Below are 20,833 nucleotides of genomic sequence, written 5' to 3'. Positions count from 1 at the left end.
CAGTTCCTAGTTAGCCTACTCAAAACGCCTTATTTAGGTATTTTATCAAGTATTTGCCCGTAAGCAGTGTCAGATTCCGGCAGATCTGAGGTAATACGAGCCGGCGGCGTATTAAAGGAAACAGGTCATGTACTCAGTGTGTGATAAATCTAGAACGATTTTATTTAGAACAGACGAATAAGTATAAAATAGATGAATACTTGAAGTACTTTTCTTTCAAAACTTTTACGTATTTAATAACGCATTTCAATAGTAGAATAGTCCTATAATTACAGGGTGGAAAAATCGAATGCCACATGGATGGCAACTACCTTAAATATTGTAAATAGCACATTTTGTGTAAGGGAGACTTTCCTTTGTTTTTAAAAACAATAAATTCTGCATTTAAGGATTTATGAAAAATCGCTTGCCTCAGTCGGGACTCGAACCGGTCAAATGTACAAAAAATAACGCCCATAAGTTCAGTATGATGGGAACAAGCATTAAACTCGTATTTAAATCCCATGCACACTTGAATGAAATATTTGCCTACAATTTAAATAGCCGATTGATTGCAAAACACAGTTGTATTGATTAGACAATAACCCCCTGATTCATAAACGTTGACTAAAGTTATCAAGTCGATAAAAATCGTTTGTCCCTTTCCGACGTATTGGTGTGATAGAAAGGGACAAACGAACTATAACGGCTTGATAAATTTAGTGTACGTTTATGATTAAGGGAGTAGGAAAATTGCCATATGATTAAAAGTTATTTAAGTCAAGAAATAGTTTTATTTTCATTTCTCTCAGAAGATATAGTAGTGTTCATGAAATTATGCACGCACAGCAAAACGAATTCAACGCGCCCCCGAACGAACAAATTTCGGGGAAGCAATTTTTCCAAAAATGCAGATTTTAGGCGAAAACGCAACTCGATGGTTTTATCGATGACATGGCATTTCCATTGTCTCGTATCGTATGTAAAATGCCGTATTTTAACCGAAACTATACGCAAGAATTCTTGGAAATTTGTTCGAAGAAATGCGAACGAAATACGATCAGGAATACTTTTATTGAAATTGTATATGAAGTCGTAGGTGGCAAATTTTATAACAATTAGAGACCTCCGGCGTTTATATCTTAAGAATGATATTAGAATAGCTATAAATAATACAAATCACTTATTTTAGATACTTATATACACTACAGTAAGTTGTCTGTTTAAACTGCTAAAGCATTGAGATTAATAGTTCAATACAAGTTGAAAATTTATTTAAATGCTATTTTTAGAAATGGAGTTCTGATACCAAGTCGGTTCTAAATCCCAACCGGACGCCAACGAATCGATAAAATCGACGACACCTCGCGAAACACGATCGTGCAACAATCGCTGATATATTCCCCCGTACATCACGATATCCGGACGAAAACCATCAAATCCTTGGGTTCATTAGAGTTCAAATACGGAGAAAAGGTGTGACATAGATGCGCACACGTCTCACACTTCCTCCTTCCCGCTTATTCAGAATTTAAATCGACCATCCAGGCCTTTACCGTGTCAATCGGTTATACTCCTTATTCATTCGAGTATAAAGTGCGCGGATGCTCACGCGCATATAATAAAGCGTTTTGATTGATATGGTGAGGACGTCGCCAGTCCCGCTGCTTTCTTCCACAGTCGAATGGGCCTCAACGGTACCCGATTACACCGTGTCGTATCTGTAAGCCCTCATTTATGGTGTCGCCATCAACAATTACTGCCTACCGTCTACTTACTTGATAAGTTCTGACGATTTCAAAAGTCCCACTACAAGAAACACTCATCTTTATGCCGTAGCGATACGATTTAGGTTAGAATAAGGTTAGAAACAGATAAAAGGCGAGTCCGATATGTGACAGCGGTAAGGTAGCTATTGTCTAGAAATTGATAATACGTGTGGCACGGTCATTTGCGAAGTTCTTGAGAGAAATTTAATAAATAGCTGCCGAAACTACGTGGGATACATCTGTTCCCATGTCGGGTTTTTCAATGGTTGGCTCCAATTTTTTTGTTTATGTAAATCGTGGCCAGTTTTTGTCATGTTTTGACAAGATGATTTCTAGGCATGTTAAGGTCAACTGCATGGATGAAACATGGGCGTTACCAAGAGGTTTTCTGTATCTTTTTTGCAAGTTTTTTTGTGACTTTAATTAGTTTACACTATGACTGTGTTGAAATAATGTTAATTACAGACGTATCTACAAATATAATATAGGTACTTAACACTTTTAACCAAGGAAAAATCATCGAGCAAGCTCGAAAAATTTGTACCTATCTGATTTTAAACAAAATCTTGAAAAATGTTTTCCATCAAGGCTTTGCTGTAAAAATGAACATTTTAGTGACATTTTTATGCCAGAAAATTATATAGGCATAGTACTAAGAATCCATTGAAAACAGTAATAACGAACACTACAGTTCATTACAACATATACAAAATCGAAGCACGTCCTTCGCTCCGTTACTCTCAGCCCTTCAAGAATTAATATTCTCGCTCGATCATTCAATCGTTCGCTCGCTCATTCAACGCAATTAGGACACTTTTCCGTTTAGAAAGTCGATTGGTTTTCGGATGTCGAATGGCGCGCATAACTGCGTTTCGATTCTTGTCATATTAGGATGTATCAATGTACCGCCGTACGTTAATATGGGAAGGGATGTCTGTATACATAGGTTAGCAAAATATGTTCTGGGGTAAATTTGGTGTAAGAATAGATCAATAGACTCAGAAATTTCAGGGGAGTGGGATAGTGACGAATTTGAGCGGAATATGTCACTTTATGAGTGCTTCTAAATTGAGATGTACCTACCTAATTAAAACATGATAAGTTTTAAAAACTAAAGTATAAGGAATAAGCTAACCATTCAATACAAGTAAATAAGATTTGCTATCCTCTCTTCCAGTCTTCACTCTCTTTGAACCTAAATATGTATGTAAAGTTTTACATATGTACATACATAAAAGGCACTGGAGGAGCAGATTAAACTACTCAAAACTCAGTGCACCGGCAATTAAGGGTTGAAAGTGACAGAAGAACCCATATCCCACAGTCGACTTCTACGACCGTGGAAGAAAAGGTGCTGGTGAAATTCTTAACCCTGCACCAAACGAATAAAGTAAAGTTTTAGGCATTACAAAGAAGTTCTCTTGAATATTTATTAATAGACTCAGCCAGTCCACTCAGGATTCAGTGTCATAAGCTTCATAACCACCGTTAGCCGCGGAAGGCGCGATCCTGACGTGCATAGCGATCGTTTTCAAGATGGCGGACTTGGTCACTCTGCATCGGTTCGGTTTTTTAACCGACTTGGCACCGACTTTAGCTTTATTAGCTTCTAATATCGCATATGACAGGGAGGACGTTGAGAGATTTTATTGAATCCTTTTTGAAGTACTTTATGGATGGCAAATAATCATGACACTACCAGAATTCCAGATACGATATAAGTATCTTCGAAAAACTCAGAAGGAAGTAGTAAAATCATATTTTTTGAGACATAAAATCAACAGTCGCGAGGGCAGATCTAAGGGAGGAGGTTGAGCCCTCCCTGCGTTTGAGGTCGGTCTAGAATTTGACCATACAAAACTTCGTGCGAAAAAAAAATCGTATTATTTGACAACGTGACCCTTTCCGACTCAAGCCTAGATCCGCCCCTGAATAGTTTATTAAAGAAGCAGCTATGTGTGAATATGGGGGTTAATTAAGAGTACCTATGATAGTATTATTGTACATAAGCCTATTTGAATAAATTTCAGTCTATTGTCCTTTGAGTCGTCGGCAACCCAAACCCTCCTTAGAACTTGTACACTTACTCTTTTTTGCTATGTACTTAACACAGCAAAAAGGAGTGTACAAGTTTCTAATGGCGGGTTGGCAACGCGCACGTGACACTCCTTGAGTTGCAGGCGTCTATAGGGTGACGGTGACCGCTTTCCATCAGGCGGACCGTATGCTTGTTTGCCACCGACGTAGTATAAAAAAAGTATATTAAAGTTTGAAGTAGGTAAAGCTAAGATTAAGTTTATCCGTGTGTTAAATTGCGTCGGAAAGTCTGAATTTCCATTTTCCAGGTATTTTCCTTTGGGTAGATCTTGTTTACGAGTGAAATATGAACCGGTTGCAATAATTAGAATGTCCGGTAACAGCAAAAATCTATTGTTTAACAGAATTTCCTGTGCGAGGTAAACAACCTGGGCATGTGGGCACGTGTATTATCTATTACAGACATATGTGCCGTTCTTAATCAAAAGGCACCACATTGTCACTTAAGCTCCTATGGACGCTGTTGACATATCGAATAATTCTAATATTGGGACAAAAAGTAAATTTTCCGGGATTTAGGGACATTTGTCGGAAAAGGTAAAATAAAATCAATTTTAACATTCTCCAACATTTCCCGTGGTTCCGAGATAAAATAAAAGATCAATTTTCACATATATTATCAAATAATTTAATTATGATCAACAAAATGTAAAAAGTTATTTTTTGGTTACCATGTGTAAGTTTTATTTTCCATTTGTATTTTAACATTTTTTGGACTTATTACTTATCACAAAACAAGTGCTAAGTCGGGTCTTAGTTTAAAAGAAGTTTCGTGTGGTACCTTTTATTTGAGAACGGTCACATATTTAAAATAACGCGTGACATATTTTCTAATGAGTTGTATGAAAATTGTGATTTCCTGATGATTTCGTGAAGATACTTACAATGAAACAAGAAAAAGATTAGTTTTTTTTTAAAGAATTATAGAAATTGTCACGATTATTTTATTCAGAAAAGAATATTTTAAGTAAGTAATACAGAAATCTCTGAGGTATGCAGACAGCGCCGTCAAATGTAGTTTAAAAAGTAATTTTAATTAGATATACGGGAATAATAAATAATACGACTGATTTTTAATCTAATTTATCATGTTAACCTAATAAGCTAAAAGAAAACATTGATAAGCTAATGAGACTTAGTCCTTTTTCACATTACCTATGCGATCCGATATCGGACGTCGGAAGAATTTCAATCAAATCCAAAATGGCGGCTGTAATGTATGGGATATCGATCCGACTTCCGATATCGAATCGGATAATGTGAAAACGCACTTGAGTAAAATGCAATCGTAAATAATTTCTATTCTAAGTACTTTACATTATGTACCTATTTTTATTGTAGTTATGTAAATATGGAACCTTGATGTTTTTTTACTGCGCAGTATCGCAGGAATCTGTTGTGAATGTAGCTTGTTAATTTCTAATCGCTAATCGTAAATTAAAATATGTACGTCTTTAAAAATACCACGTCATGGAAAACACATGTCGGTCTTATCGAAAATAAAGGTAACATGCGGATTAAGACTGCAAAAATAGGTGATACTGCAATCACTTCCTCGGTTCCTCATGGCTGAGGGTCGCGACCACACGAGGTCTTTATTTTGGCGCACCAAAAGCTCTCCATTCAACACAGTCTTCTGCAGTCCTAATAATGGTGTGTGTTAATCCCTGGCAAGCCTTCTTGCCCCATTTTTTTTTCAAAGTTGTCCACTCCACTTTTTTTATTGGATTTGGAATTTTTTATGTGGTTTCCACTCAGAATCGCGAGCTCTTTCAATTCTAATAGGAGAAAAAAAGTGTCCCAAGTGTTTTTTCCCATTCCGTTGCCTTTTTTTCATACATTTTGTATGGCGGTAACGGAATGGAAGGTTCGAAAAAATGTATGGAAATCTTGGGACATTTTTTTGTCTCCTATCAGGATCGAATGACCTCGCGATAGTCGCGATTCTGAGTATGAATCGCGTAAAAATACCCATGTTACAAAAAAAGTGGGGTGGACAACTTTGAAAAAAATGGCTGTCTTAACGCTGTCCACCCAGCGGGTTGGATAGCCACTCCCCCCTCCTCCATTCACCATGCCAAATATAATACTTCAAGGTAATCAAGGTTGTCCGGCTCCCGTCTGGTGTCCAAAGTAGTTAAGGAATTCACTGAGAGGCAATGCTACACAGTAATACTGGTGAAACCACAAACAACACACCTACATCTGTGTTCTTAAAAAAGAGGTAAGCACGGCACATGTGACTGCTTAAGTTTCAGTGCCGCTCTTAGCAAAGGGTAGAAGGAAAACGAAATTGTGACATTGCAGTGACAGGTTGCCAGTCCATCGCCTACACCACAATTGAAGCCATATCTTACAATCGACTTTACGACACCCACGGAGGAAAAGGTGGTGAAATTCTTAACCAGTCACCACAGTGCCTATCAGGAAAGAACACCCCCTTCACATGAGCAAAACTCGTCCTTATCCTTAGTGGGGTCCATGTTGCTATTAGGCAGAGTGATGGCAGGTGGACTAAAATGTTAACGGAATGGTGGCCGCTTACAAATGTAAGAAACCCCTGGCATCCGTTGGCTCGTTGGGTCGACGACATCCGGAAAATAGCGGGTCACAACTGGATGAGACTATAGCCCAGGACCGGGAGAAGTGGCGTACTAGATGAGGGGCCTATGCTCAGCAGTGGGCGATAAAGGGCTGATATGATGATGATGGTGATTGCTCATGAGACCTGTTCACGCCGCCACCACAAAAAAAAACCCGTCACCACACAGGAAACTTTTCTATCAATAACTATCTTGAAAAACTAAGTCATCAATTCCGTAAAAGTAAACCATTACTCATCTTTTATCAAGTCGGTCCAATTGCCCATACTGGGCACCGGAATCGGTTATCTCAGATAAAAGTACCGTTTAGATGTCCAACGCCTTCGACAAACTATAATGAGTAAAGTACGATTTTGTGCCCTACTTAGAAAGTATGACTAATGAGCAGATAAGTGGGTTTAATTATTGAATTCGGAGAGTGTGAAGAGATAGAATTCAAACATAGGTTGGTTGAAAGGTTTAACAAGCGAAAATTTGAGAAACTGGAGGGCGATTTTTGAATCTCGCATACGGGATTTTGTCACTAAAATACCGGTTGAAAACCGTGACTTGCTTAATATTTTCAGTGACAATTTTCTGAATTCGAACGCGTGAGACTCAAAAATCGGCCCGCTGTCCAATTTTTTAACATTTCTAAAACGAAAGTCTGATTTGACTCAAAATATCTAACTAACGAATTTTTAGCAGGTCAAATTGAGACGATTGGCTCAATATGTACAGTGAACCGCAAAAGTGCATGGCGAATTTACTAATAGATCTCATTCATAATTTATTATAATTAAACAGTTTACATTCTTGTTTATTACCGTTACTTACATATTTGTTATTTAGTTGAGGATCAGGACTTGTTCAGCTCCTGTTCAGGAGCAGTTTCATCCGTAATATAAAACTGTTCAGCTTTCTATTGATTGATTTACATGATTACAGAGTGCTAAGTTGAAAAAATTGACTTACTCGTAAGATTGGAACAATTTATTTCATCAGCAGTTTCCTCTGCTGTTAAACAGTTGTTCAGACTAATTCAAAGCGGTATCCTTTGCTCGATCTACGTTTGATAGTCGCATACTCTAGTAATTATGCGCGTTGTCTACTGTTTGTACAACGATTCTATAAGGTGGAAGAACACAGCCCACTAGATGGGGCGACTATGCGTCTTTGTAAGAAAATGAATGAAAACTATCTAAGTGCATTAATTAATGAAATGTGAGCCACCTCACACAATCAAAATTTTGGCCATTTCAAGCATGCCGAAAGGTTTCGCGAATTGATCTTCCGTGCGAACAAGTAACCACCGACATCACCGTTGAATATCCTTGTCATAAGTTAAACTGATGACGTATTTTCTACCAAATGCGACAATTCACTCACATTAAACCTGCCTCGTATGGTATCTATAATATGATCTATCGTAATGTATCTAATATGGTGCTAACGAATTGCACTCTCCGTTGCGTTTGAGTTTGATCAGGTGCTCTCATGATTAAACTCTTAATTGTGGCAGCAAATGATCATTCCGATGACATTTAATTTTATGATGACGATAAAATAATGTGCGAGTTTTGTAATTGACCAGTTTAACTGTGTCTAATTTATCGTATCTTAACGCGAGATCTACAATAAGTCGTCTACGCCTCACAAAGATGTCTGTGGACACAAGTGTTGGTACAAAAAGATGCTTCCTCTCAGTCTCTGACGCATTCCAGTGGCGTAATAAGATGTTTTCTCTTTAATTGTCTCGCTTTGCAACTAAATAGGTATTAGTTTAACTAGAGAAGCCTGGAAATAAATTGCCGGCCGAGAGTGACATAGAGAGCGAGGACGTTTAAAGAAAACGAGCATGTAATTCCTCTCTTGGTCAAGATCAAGATTCACAAGTTACAGTTCAATCTCGATAATCCGGCACTAAAATAGAGATGCAAGTGATTATTTCGTCCAAGTTTACCATATAATTATGCGTATAAATTATCAGTCTGACTTCACTTTAAAAGTGTCTAAAAACCTATTACTTATGGACATTTTCAGAATTTGGGACGCCCCAATTAGCGAAAGTTGTTAACAAAAGTTAACTCACTGTCAGTTTTGTGACGATAATTATGCATGAAATTTCAATAAAAATATTATTTTTGTGTTAATTACATAAACTTTAACCGATAATCTACATTCAGAATGTGAAAAGTGTAAATTTTTAGACAGATTTCATGCTTAATTGTCGTCACAAAACTGACAGTGAGTTAATTTTTGTTAACAACTTTCGCTAATTGGGGGGTCCCAAATTCTGAAAATGCCCTTATATATTTTTGTACCCATTTGTTGGGTAGGTCCTACCTACCGTCTTTTTATGGACTTCGACATACATAAAAAAACTATGAAAATGTGCGGTGAATGTCTCTATTTCCAGAAATCTCAATTTTCTACTGGTCCGGCATCTTATTAGCAAGAGTACCGAATTATTGAGATTGTACTGTAACTAACGTCGAATTTTCATATTTATCTCATTCAGCTTCTGTCAATTGATCTATACAAGCCTACAGTGTTAAAAGATGACCACATAACCCTTTGGTCTAACGAGGGGTCATAATGGTGAATGCAGCGCGTGCCGCGGTCAGCTTACGGTCATCCTGGGGTCAGGTGGCGGTCATGAACACCGTAGAGATAAGGATATGGTCTGTATTGGGTTCGCATCCTGTTTGTACTAAAGAGTTCGATTAGTATTGAGAAAAGACTGCGCAATATGTAAGAGTATGATTAAATCTAAAAGTGGTGTTTTCTTGTTTAGTTCCTGATTTTTAACCCCCGACGCAAAAGCGACGGGGTGTTATAAGTTTGACGTGTCTGTCTGTCTGTCTGTGGCATCGTAGCTCCCGAACGGATGAACCGATTTAGATTTCGTTTTTTTTATCTGAAAGCTGAGTTAGTCGGGAGTGTTCTTAGCCTGTTGTTTCATGAAAATCGGTCTACTATGCGGTCGGGGGTTTATTCGAAATTTTAATGTTGTGGTTAGGTTATTGAGCAAAAAACCTAGGTACTTATATCTTAGTTTAAACAGAGTTGTCTAACAATTTCTTGTTCGAAGTAGTCGAAGTACTGAACTTGCTGAAAATCTTGCTTAATAAATCCCTATTGTTGTGTTTTTAATATTGTTTAGCTAAATTTGATGTAATTGCTCTTTAATACGTTTAGTAGACAGCTAAAATTCATCCCAAGGGTTCCTGATCAGCGGGCCGATTTTTGAGTCTCACGCGTTCGAATTCAGAAAATTGTCACTGAAAATAATAAGCAAGTCACCGTTTTCAACCGGTATTTTAGTGACAAAATCCTGTATGCGAGATTCAAAAATCGCCCCCCTGGAAGGCAAGCATTATTTTCGTTGGGTCGTATTTCGTAAGGTCGCGCGATAAATGATAAGATATCAGGCCGTCCCTATCGAACATACAAATAGTGCGATAGGGACCAGGCTTGTCTGTCAGATCTATTTGGCTAACCAGAGGGCTACGGATTGTGCGCTAAAACAAACGACTCCCGTAGGCTTGTGCCGTTTCGTTCGTTGATCGGAGCGCTCCGATCTCGTTCAATCGCTCCCATGAACTAGTTCGCTCTTTTAGGTCTTTTGCTCATTTAGTTCAGCCAGACCAGCGACCACTGCGGTCGGAAAGATCAGAACGAATGGGACCGAATAGTGTCAAAATTATACGAATAGTCCACAGATAAGTAGTAACATTCCGGGCCGAAAGGTTGTAAGTAACCGAAGTTTAATATGAAAACTTGACTTTTTTTGTTGCTCTGCTAAGTAGCTCTCGCTCTCGGTCGGCGCAGTCACACATTTGTTCTAGATCCAAACCGCTCGCGCTCGCCGATCCTATACTGAACTAAATGAGCAAAGACCGATTCTCAGACCACGGAAAGATTCAGTTCATTTCGGTCATTGATGGGATTTTATTCCTAACAGTTCATAGTTCGTGAACGACACAAGCCTAGACTCCCGTGCTGAGTGGACGTTCAAGTTGGTCGTGCGGCGTGGAAGAAAAACAAATGCAAGAGCTGCCTTAGTGCGTTACTAAGCGTCAATTGTGAGCCCTACGCTATGTCACGCTGTACGCCCTGCTACTCACTACGCGTCGAGTGTCCACTACCCAAATCTTGACACATTCAAAACCATTCAAGCGCCTCATTTTAAGACGATACAGGAGAAGTAAATTCTCCATACAAACGTTTTTGAAGATAGAGTAATGATTTTTTCAACAGAGATTAGGTATTATTATTTTTATCTGTGTCGAACCGTTTCGATTTCCTTGATATTCTTATTTTTAAAGACGCTAGAGCACATCAAAAATTTCCAAAAACGGCCTTATTGATTATGGCGCAAAAAGGTGTGGTATTCAAAATTGGTAACTATTAGCAAAAAAAAAGCAAACCTTCCGACACAGATTATTTCATTGTTATTCAGATTATCAAATTTCGTTACGATTGATTAAGTTTTGAAGGAAACAGTCGAGAGCGGAACCTCGATTTTAAAGATTTTTTCGCAATATCTTTTAACCGTGTTGTTCAGAATGATTTTTTCGATAAATCTAGTTATTAACACTAGTATATTTAACTAAAATTCCCAAATTGAAAGGGGGGCTCCTTTCTATTTTAGCGTTTTCGCTCCTGTAACGTCTTAAATACAATATGAACCCGGCTTGCGGGTTCTTAATAAGTGGGTAGGGTACTCACGTTGGGATGGGGGCGGTTCGGCCGCTGGCGCCGCGGGCGCGCTGGCCGCTCCCTGCATGGCCCGCGAACTGCGACCGCGACGACGCCTGTAACAAACGCATGGTTATACAAGTCCGCCTAGGTGTGTGGCCACGAGAAATGGTCATAGCGAGTTGAAAACACAAACGGAAATTCAAGCGGCGACCGCGTCTGTATGGTTTGTTCGCAGATGTTTGACAACGATATGATACAGATAAAACGGTTAAAACGACCGAGGCGAGATCAAAAAATATATGGAAGAGGCGCGTTCCTAGCACACAGTCTAAGCTCGTGTAGGTGAACGCGTACCATGCTTGTAAGAGTGAAGTATGACAGGTCGACTGTTCGCGTTTTTGACAGGCGGTAACTGTGAGGTAACCGAAATGGGGTGGGCGGCACTTTCAGCGGGGAGCGAAAGTGGCCATACTGGACGATAGTACTCTTTATTATACTGTGATATTGGCAGGGTGCAAAGCGGGTGGAGGGGGTAGCTAAAACGATCACAGCGCTCACTACGGCCAAAATTGACATCTAAGTCGCTGACTTGCGCTGTCAAATCCATATTGCAGTAAACATTTTCATGTCGTTTTTGAGATAAATTTAATACAGGCCCAGTAAAATTTGTTATGGCGAACTGTAATAACTCCAAGAAAAGTAGCGACTAAATTCTAGCTATTTCCAAGACCGTGGTGGAAACGAAACCACCGTTTAAGTGAATAGTTGCCGTAAGAAGAAAAGTGTCGTCCAATCTCTGAAGTTTTACCATTGAGTAAGTATTACTTCGTAACATAATTACTCAAAGAGTTTTACTTAAAGTGCGTAATCATTTGATACATTGTATTGAATTGAATTTACGGTGAATTTATAGTGCAAATTTTATTGGAGGTAGAAAACCCGACGTGGAAGCCAATTCCAGTTATGTTCGAAAATCGTTTTATTTGTTTCCTCATCTGTGCTCCTGTTTATAAATCGAAACGGATTGACGAAAATGCGTAAATATCGAGGTTTCAATGGGAAGAAGGAGCACGAGAACAATAGAAGCAGAAGCAGTCCATCCACTGAAGGCTTATCACATTTTAAGTAAAATTCCTGAGAACTTATTTCATCGCATTCATGATTGTATTTGATGTGATATATCTGGTAAACCTTCAATATTTTCAAGTAAATGAAACAAGTTTTTGTAATGTATATTATAATTAAACGTTATTATAGCTAGTTTATTTTTATTTTACAATAAACCCTGTACCCTGCAATGATATTTATAATACCTATAATTAGCCTATGAAAATGACAGGATAGCAGTGAACTGATCAACTATTTCAAAAGCCAATGATTTATTTATACTTTATTGCACATAGGTATAAATGGTGGAATAATGTCTTCAATCTGTAGAAAATGCCCAGCTAGCACCAATTTATTGCCTTTATTCATCGTCTCAGGTTGGAAAATGATTTCGTGAGCGATGGCACGAAACCCCGTTTTAGTCACCAGTTTGTTAATTTCTCACTGAAAACAACGATTTTAATGTTATTGGCGATAATGTTGTAACCACCATCGTCCAAAATTGTCTAATGTAGTAAAATAGCACAAGAAAGATTTCATTAATTTTTTCACAATGTTCACTTACTTGTAATTTGTATAAATAATCGATTGTCCCTCATTCTCCTAACTCATGGTAGCCGTCACCATATGCGCGCCTATTCGCAGACAATGCGTGCTAACAACCTGCGCGCTATGCGCTTGCGCACCTTAGAAATAGGAGCGCAACACGTAGCCAAATGCACAATCGCTTACGATAATATCGTTATCGTGGCCATCTTTATCGCTCTTCCGTGGCACGACAGAGCCAGACCGCGTTTTGATCGGCGACTAGCGTCAACGATTGTCATTCGGCTAGGCTGCCAGGAGCGTTTGGAGACGCGACGCGTGTGAGGAATCTTAATATGTTATAAGAGGAGCGAGATGATGCCAGAATGCTTATAATAATATTAGTTAAATAGTAGCTTTATGAGTAGAGAGTTATCTTAAGTATATGTGAAATACGAGTCAGATGTATTTGAATTATGCGTTTCATGTCCTATTAGATAAAAAGTACTCATTGTAAGAAGCTTATTTGAATAAAGAGTATCTATATTGAACAAATGAAACGTCTAAGTACATTTTTTGCCCTTAAATGCCTGAGATATAAATATTTTCAGAGGGAAAAAAGATTATAATTATGTACCTATATTATTTCTCAGTATCACTTGTTCCTCAGTGACGTAGTCATGAGATTATTTTGCTATTTCATTTCATTTTATGTGTTGGCTACGTTGAAATCGGAAACTATGAGCGAGTGCTGACAAAAATGTGTACTTCCGGAAAGCATTTTTATTCTAATGGAACAAAATGTCATCTGTCTAATCCTAAAAACCGCTAAGGCATACATTTTGTTGGGTAAACATGCTTCATCCTTGACTGCATCGGCGGCACTTTCCATCAGCCCCTCTAGCAAAACTTGCCTTGTCGCTCGCGAGTCCATACATGAAGTCGCGCTTGATGTGTGGACTCGCGCGCGACAAGGCAAGTTGTGCTAAAGGGTCAGGTGAGATTGTGGTAAAAAGGTTTACCTCCGATCCTATTTTTTTTTTAATGTATACAATATGCCAATTTATAAGTATGTTCATATGTTGTAGGTATATTCCCATGAATAATTTTCTCATGAGACCTAACATCACAGTGCATCTTATATCTATAATGTAATACAATGTGCGGATCGAGTTGACAAAGGCGCCGCGCGGTGCTTCTGAACTCCGGGAAAGTAATATTATATTTTATTACTGATAATGTTTAGACTGTGTAAAGTTAGATTAGTTGATAAATTGAAAGTTTTGTCGTTAATTTAATCTTTACTGCAGAAAAGAAATAAAACGTGAATACAATAGGCGAACTTCATCCTCCTTGCGTTATCCCTGTCTGCACTTATGCCATAAAATATTGTCTACAAATCAACCAATAGTAGTGCCTAGTTCATTGGGTAGCCGGTAGATGAAATATAGGTATTTGATGGTCGATAACAATTCCATTTCATGGCAGGCCTGGAATTTTTGAAAAACAAACTCTGTTAATATCAACGCTGTCATGAAAAAACGTATCACTGCTACATAATAATATTGAAATTACCATAATTTGGTAAGTGATTGAAATATTTAACTAGGGAGACTTCGGTAGCTTACTTGGTCCGCGACTTCCACAAGCTACTGATTGGCTTATAGTAATTAAAACCTTTATTTTCTTTTCATTAATAGTTTCAAGAACAGCATCTATTAATTGTCTAAGCCCAATTAAATTGTTCACATCATCACTCTCATGAGTTTTCTCATTATTATTTATTTCTAAAGAAATTAATGATTCTACAAACAAAATATGATGTTTACAGAAATTTATTTAATCAGTGTATCGATTTATCTTTCTCGAAAATAGTTAAATAATTAGTCAACAACGATTACAGAAGGTGACAATATAATCATATAAGTATTACCTTGTCATAAAAGAGATATTTTAAATCCCTAGAACTATCTTTTCATTCTTTTAGTATAATATTATCTGAACAAGGTCTTATGCAAGAGGTTCCACGTCACTTACTACAAGGACTAAAAGCGTCCTCAGACGATTTGCTTTTTAGGGTAAATATTGCAAAAAAAAAACGAAACATGTAATAACGAAGATTGGGCAGAGTATTATTATGTTTTACTAATTTTATTATATTATCACTATGTATTCAATATATTTTCATAAATATTTCCATAATATTTTTTCTGGTACGAAACTTAAGCAACCAAAGTCAGGTCAATCTATGTGAAAAGAGACTTAAAAAAAGTGTTTTGTAACAAAATCATTATGCATAATATGGCAATGGCACCACGCCGCAATGGCGAATGAAAAGGAAAAACAAAAATTTCTTATTTAGTTGACATAAGTCTTACGTTATTGAATAATATTATCATAGATATTATTGATTCCCAGACTGCCCATAATGAACAAATACTTAATTTCTTAACACAATGTCACAACTTTATGTAATCAACTTGTCACATTGCCTTTATCGCGATCTCTTAGCCAAGATTGCTTATATCTATCACGTCTTCGAACAGGTCTTCAGATAAAACCAATTGGTTTACAATATATGTTTTTAACTACGTAAGACTCTTGATAAGAAAGATATCAGTTGAAAGATGATTTTCTGAAAATGCACTAGATGGCGCTCATGTCAATTCATCTCAAGTGTTAAACGCATTTTTTACAATTTATATTTAAGATTTTTTCCACCCTCTTTCTTCCTGTGGTTGTTGTAGAAATCGACTGTGGGATATGGGTTCAATTGTGGTCGATAGACTTTCAATTTGTCCCTGCAATTTCACAATATCGTTTTCCTTCAGTGGCACTGAAGCTAGCAGTTTCATGTGCTCTGCCTACCCCTTTTGGGAGTATAGGCGTGAGTTAATCTATGTGTATTTAGCTAGTTAAATCTAAAATACATATATTCAAATAAATCTCATACAATTTGTCGCAACATCTATAAAGGCCATAATAACAATATTATTGACGATACGTAGACGCTATTGATGCTAACTACGTAAAATATTGGGATTCATAATACGTATTGTGTACACAATCTGTTACCTTTTAAATACATTTTATAACAGATGTGCAAAGCGAGTACTTGGTAGGAAATAATTGCATTCTACTAGATTGTAAACAGTCGAAGACTCGAAGCACTTAGGGCAAAAGGTCTGTGACCTAAAGTCTCTACAAGAAGCAAACCTAAAGAATTAGTTTTTTTAAATTATAAATGGGTTTACATGAGTCATGAGACCACAGACTAGCCGAGGCGAAGACTTTGCCTTCGATGGATTATTATATTTATTATAGATCGATTACTTGGTTGTATTAGAATAGAACCCATCAGGAAGGCTTAGAATAGGACCCTTTTCACGCTATATAGTGATGAACACGAATGAAGATTAGGTACGCGCAGTAATTGCCCAGAAAACTTCACAGATGGCGCTATATGCTTTGTGATAACAGAATAGTCCTACTAGCCGCTGAAAATCTGGTTACCGCTTTATTCTCCCGTCGAGCGGGTTTTAAAATTTGCTAGTTTTATTGTAAATCTGTCAATTTAGCACAGTTAAAACTTGATTGGGGTTTATGTATATATATATAATGTGTAGGACGCGGGTCGTCAGGAGTTTAATATCTTTTCCGGTGATAATTTTTTTGAAGTTGCCTCAATAAAATAAAAATCGTTTGGCGTAACGTAAGGGTGAGATGGGTCACGGTTCCTGCAAACTTGAGAGAGTGAGAGGTCATGGGCTAGAGTGAGATGAAAAGACGGACTTTTCGAGATAATAGGAACAGGAAGGAAGTGTCAAATGAAAACCGAAGAAATAAACTATAAATAATAGTTTAAGTTGAACAATATAATTAATGAGATTTTATTAAGAATTTTAATTATGCACTAGGAAATATTATTTCATGTTTGATAAGGAAGAATGTTGAGTTTTCCTACTTTTTGTGGTAAAATAATAAGTCTCAAATGACTTAAAATGGATGAAATTTTTTAATAACCTATTTATTTTGTAATCTTGGCTGGATTGAAAAACATCGTGATCAAAAATATAGAAAGTGATTGAATTACAGACTATAGTATACTTACGGTGACCGCTTCACATTTTTTCCTTTTCCAATATTTATTTCACATAAAACATCAACGTGATAAAAAAAAGTGGCTGAATACCCGAGGCAGGGAACGGTTAAAAGCGAGAAGGCCGATTTTCATGAAAGATTTGGACCATTGCAGTTCAAAAAACGACAACCCAGAACAGAAATAGCTGATGGCACACCCAATCAAGGAGACCCGACCGCAAGGGAAAGAGAAAGAAGAACAAATGTCTGGCGCACCTTATCAAGGAGGTCTCCGAAAAAGGGAAAGAAAAGCAAGAACGTAAAAAAAAACATTTTTTTTTCTCTCGCGGTACCTGTCTCGACAAAAATCAATATCATATCCACCCTATCACAGATCCGTGACAGCATTGCCATAACATCTCGAGATTTGACGCAACATCCCATTACAGCGCGTCGTGGCTACAGATAATGCTTTAACGATAGCATTAAGTACATAATGGTTTTCTCAAGAGTACGATAGCGAGATATGTATGTAATGTCTCAATCTGCGATATGGAGTCATGGTTGGGGGACTTGATTTGTTTTTAAAGGTTTTTGAAGTGCATGACGGTCCAATTTAAAGTGCAAGATTATGTTAAGATATGTCAAAAATTATATTATCCTAAGGTGACATTTTTGTTTTAAATAATGTCATTTTTGACAACTGTATCCTTTTGTTGCCAGATCGAATGGCCCCAAATTCGGCACAAAAGAACATTTTATCGGGATTTTTGGGACTTTTGTCAGGAAATGCAAAATAAAATCAAATTAGATACTTTAACGCGTTTTCGTAATAAAACCAATCTTTCATTTTGTCGGGAGTTGGGACAACATGATAAAAATCGGGAAAATCCCGTCAAATCCCGTCCATCTGGCAACCTTACATCCTTTTCATATCGTATTTTGAGTTAATTTTAGGATAGCACTGAGAGGTAGAAGTAGATTATTTAAGTAGTGAGGCGCGTAAAAGTGTCTGATTCAAATGTTTTGTTTTTCAATCTAGTTGGTCAGCGAGTAATTCAGTTCAAGTAAGCCATGCTTTTACATCCCAGAAATACTTAAATGCGGCCATTTAAATACTAAATAACACAGAGGTTTTATAAATTTTCGACAAAAAAGCAATATAGTAAATTAATAATTTGCCAAAAATCTCAGGTTTGCATGAGCTGTCGTAATCATTGTGCATTGCTAGGGTGCTAGGAAGAAGACGTAGGTATTTTGCCTGTACTTAGTAAATTAGTAACAATCCCTGTTTTATAAGGACCAGGAAGCATCTCAATTTGTGCACACCCGTTAAGTTTATCGGTAAACAGGACACAACAATCAGAACAATCAGCCATACAATCAAAGATCGTTTCCCTTTCCAATGTTGATTCTGATCTTGTTGTGCTGATGTTGTATCTGTAAAATCTGATTGTAGTACTTATTCTTTTTTCTTTTAAATGCTAAGAGATTGTGTAGGTAGTTGCAGTTTAAAGATGATTAAATTAGGTTCTATAACAAAATAATTTCGATTTATTAGTATTTTCTTTTTAATAGACGTTGATTCCAGTTATGGTCTTCGCTAACGCTTCTAAATAACACAATTCTGTTTGATTTCCTGCTTTTTACTCCACTTTGACAATTTCTTTTGCCGTCGCTATAATAATTTAATAATAAACGACAAAGAAGTTTGCCGCTTGCGCTATTAATAAATTTGACAATTTTATTACGTTCTCAACTTCTCAGTTTTTATTTTTTAAAGGTTTTTAAAAATATGTTTTTATAAGTTTAGTTTTTAAAAATATGTTTTTATAATGTTTTTAAAAATATGTTTTCATGTTTTTATAAAGCGGCTTACAAGAAACTCTTAGGAACAGGATATTAACCAAAGCCTTATTTTTAAATTTTTGGCAAATTTAGAGCAGTATTTTTTTAATTCAATGTAGACTTTTAGACTAGCCATGCAAGTTTCTAATTTTATTATTTAAACTTTTTAATCTAGCAAGACCCTTGTTGGATTTAATTTATTATCTTATTAGATTCTAGTTTTCCCCCCTCCCCCCTTACAATGATGTAGGAATAAAATACCTATTTAAATATACATATAAAATTAATGTTATCGCCACTTTTTAAAACAGGTTCATGATTTTTTTATTCGAAGTAATTTAAATTTTAGGCAGTTTTAATCTATAGGCATTTATTTTAGAGGCTTATTAAAAAGGTTGCTAAGTAGATACCTATTACAAATCTCATTACCATTCTTAATGCAATATTAAGAGGCATAATTTCTTAAGAAAATGCCTTATCTCATATTACTAGGCTTGCTTGCGTCGGTTATTACTTATTAAGTAATTGTAAGATTGCTCATACACAAATGAGGTTCAGACATTAAGTAATTAATTTTGCTTATCAGTTAATTAATAATCGACAGGTGTTATTCTTATAATACCTACAAATGTAAATTTTTCGTGTGCATTATTTGGATTTAAAACAAATAAAAAAAATTGGTGGTTTGTTTATGAACAGTTGATTTTTATATAACATTTCAGGGTTAAAAAATGTAACAATTCGTGATTTTTGAATTATTTAAGAACAGTACTATTATTTTTCTTTGCTCCAAAAATAAACACACAATACTTACTTTTTCTAACAAAATACGGTAAATCCATTTCAAAAATTCACGCAAGTTTTTCGAATCGCGTTCGATTTTCAAACGGATTTCAACTTTTTTTCGCGCATCCGTGACCTGGGGTCAAGACTCGAATTGTCGGCCGGGGCGACTACGCGCAACCTACTGGTTCAACAAAGAACAGGGCGACGGTCCAACGATAATTTGCATTGTAATCTAATCGAAATAGCACTCACCCAATCGTGGATAATTTCGCGGTATCAGTACACGCCGAAATTCAAAAAGTCCAATTTCACCAACGTCTCAGTCCACAAAAACACTTAAATAAATATTTGAGCACAGATTTACAGTCTTAAAAACACTATTAGAATTAAAAACTTGAAAGGCACTTATTGGAATATAATATTGTTACGTTTTGCGTCCGCAGCGCATCTTGCGCGAGCGACAACCTCACTCAGTGAGATGTCGTCTCCGTGTGATGACTTGATGAGAGTACGCACTGTCGCTCTCCTCTCGGGGGAGCAAAAGATGGCCGCCGATTGGTCGAGAGCGTCGGCCGGGCGCAGGGAGAGAAGGAGAGGGCGCATCTCGCGCGGGCCGCGAGTGAGCAAGACAGCTAGCGGCGATCGTTGCGTCGCTCGGCTACAGAGATTGTCTACAGGCGCGCCGCCACAGTATAAGGGCGCCGCGGATCATTTTTGAGAGCGCGCTATCATAGGATGGAGATGCCGGGCTGGGCCCTGTATATTATTTATCGGTTAGGTATTGTTTTTATCTAGCTAAAGATATTATAGTGATAGGTGTTTTATGTATTGTACAATACGTTGCATGCGTCAATTGTTTCAAATTATTTCATCAACTTAAAAGTAAATGCTGGTAGATAGTGCGGGGTAGTAACTATTGTATTATATTTTTATGTAGGAATCAAATATTATACATACTAAAATAATTATGCGATTGTAATTTGTAAATTATATAATAAATAAACATGAACAATTTTTCACTTACATAAACATATGTAGGTCTCTAGGTAATCAGATTTAATACGCTGGTCTAATCGTTAAGTACCTATGATTTTTTAGGTATATTACGTTAATAATAGTAGGTAAACTGGTTGCATCATATTTGTTTAGTAGCTACGTGATTCATTATATCATATTACACATGTTTCTATTTATATTTTATATATTACCTAGATTAACTCGGTAATTCGTTAATTTCTTACCTTCATAAATTATAATAAACATTATTTTTTATTTACAAAAAAATCAGTACTACACAGATAGTGGATAGGTATTTCTGTTTTGCTGAAGTAGGTACATAAGGTACAGCGGGGC

General features: G+C 36.8%; 1 protein-coding gene across 2 annotated transcripts in view; it reads right to left on the bottom strand.

Moving 5' to 3' along the window:
• LOC125237746 (ras-responsive element-binding protein 1-like) overlaps nucleotides 1-20,077 on the bottom strand; it is a 31,392-nt gene extending 11,315 nt beyond the window's left edge. Inside the window, exons 1-2 of one of the 2 annotated variants that reach the window (XM_048144916.1) lie at nucleotides 19,733-20,077; nucleotides 11,162-11,247 (exon numbers count right to left, since the gene is read on the bottom strand). In XM_048144916.1, coding sequence (XP_048000873.1) covers nucleotides 11,162-11,219 — 58 coding nt within the window. In that variant the 5' untranslated portion in view covers nucleotides 11,220-11,247; nucleotides 19,733-20,077. Of the gene's footprint in view, nucleotides 1-11,161; nucleotides 11,248-19,508; nucleotides 19,643-19,732 lie in introns of those variants that run through there. The other variant, XM_048144917.1, reaches the window with a different exon arrangement.
• Nucleotides 20,078-20,833: the final 756 nt, after the last annotated feature.

The sequence above is a fragment of the Leguminivora glycinivorella genome, chromosome 22, assembly GCF_023078275.1.
Source record: "Leguminivora glycinivorella isolate SPB_JAAS2020 chromosome 22, LegGlyc_1.1, whole genome shotgun sequence".
Classification (NCBI taxonomy): Eukaryota; Metazoa; Arthropoda; class Insecta; order Lepidoptera; family Tortricidae; genus Leguminivora; species Leguminivora glycinivorella.
Note: the sequence above shows the minus strand (reverse complement) of the source record. Positions and strands in the feature narration are given on the sequence as shown.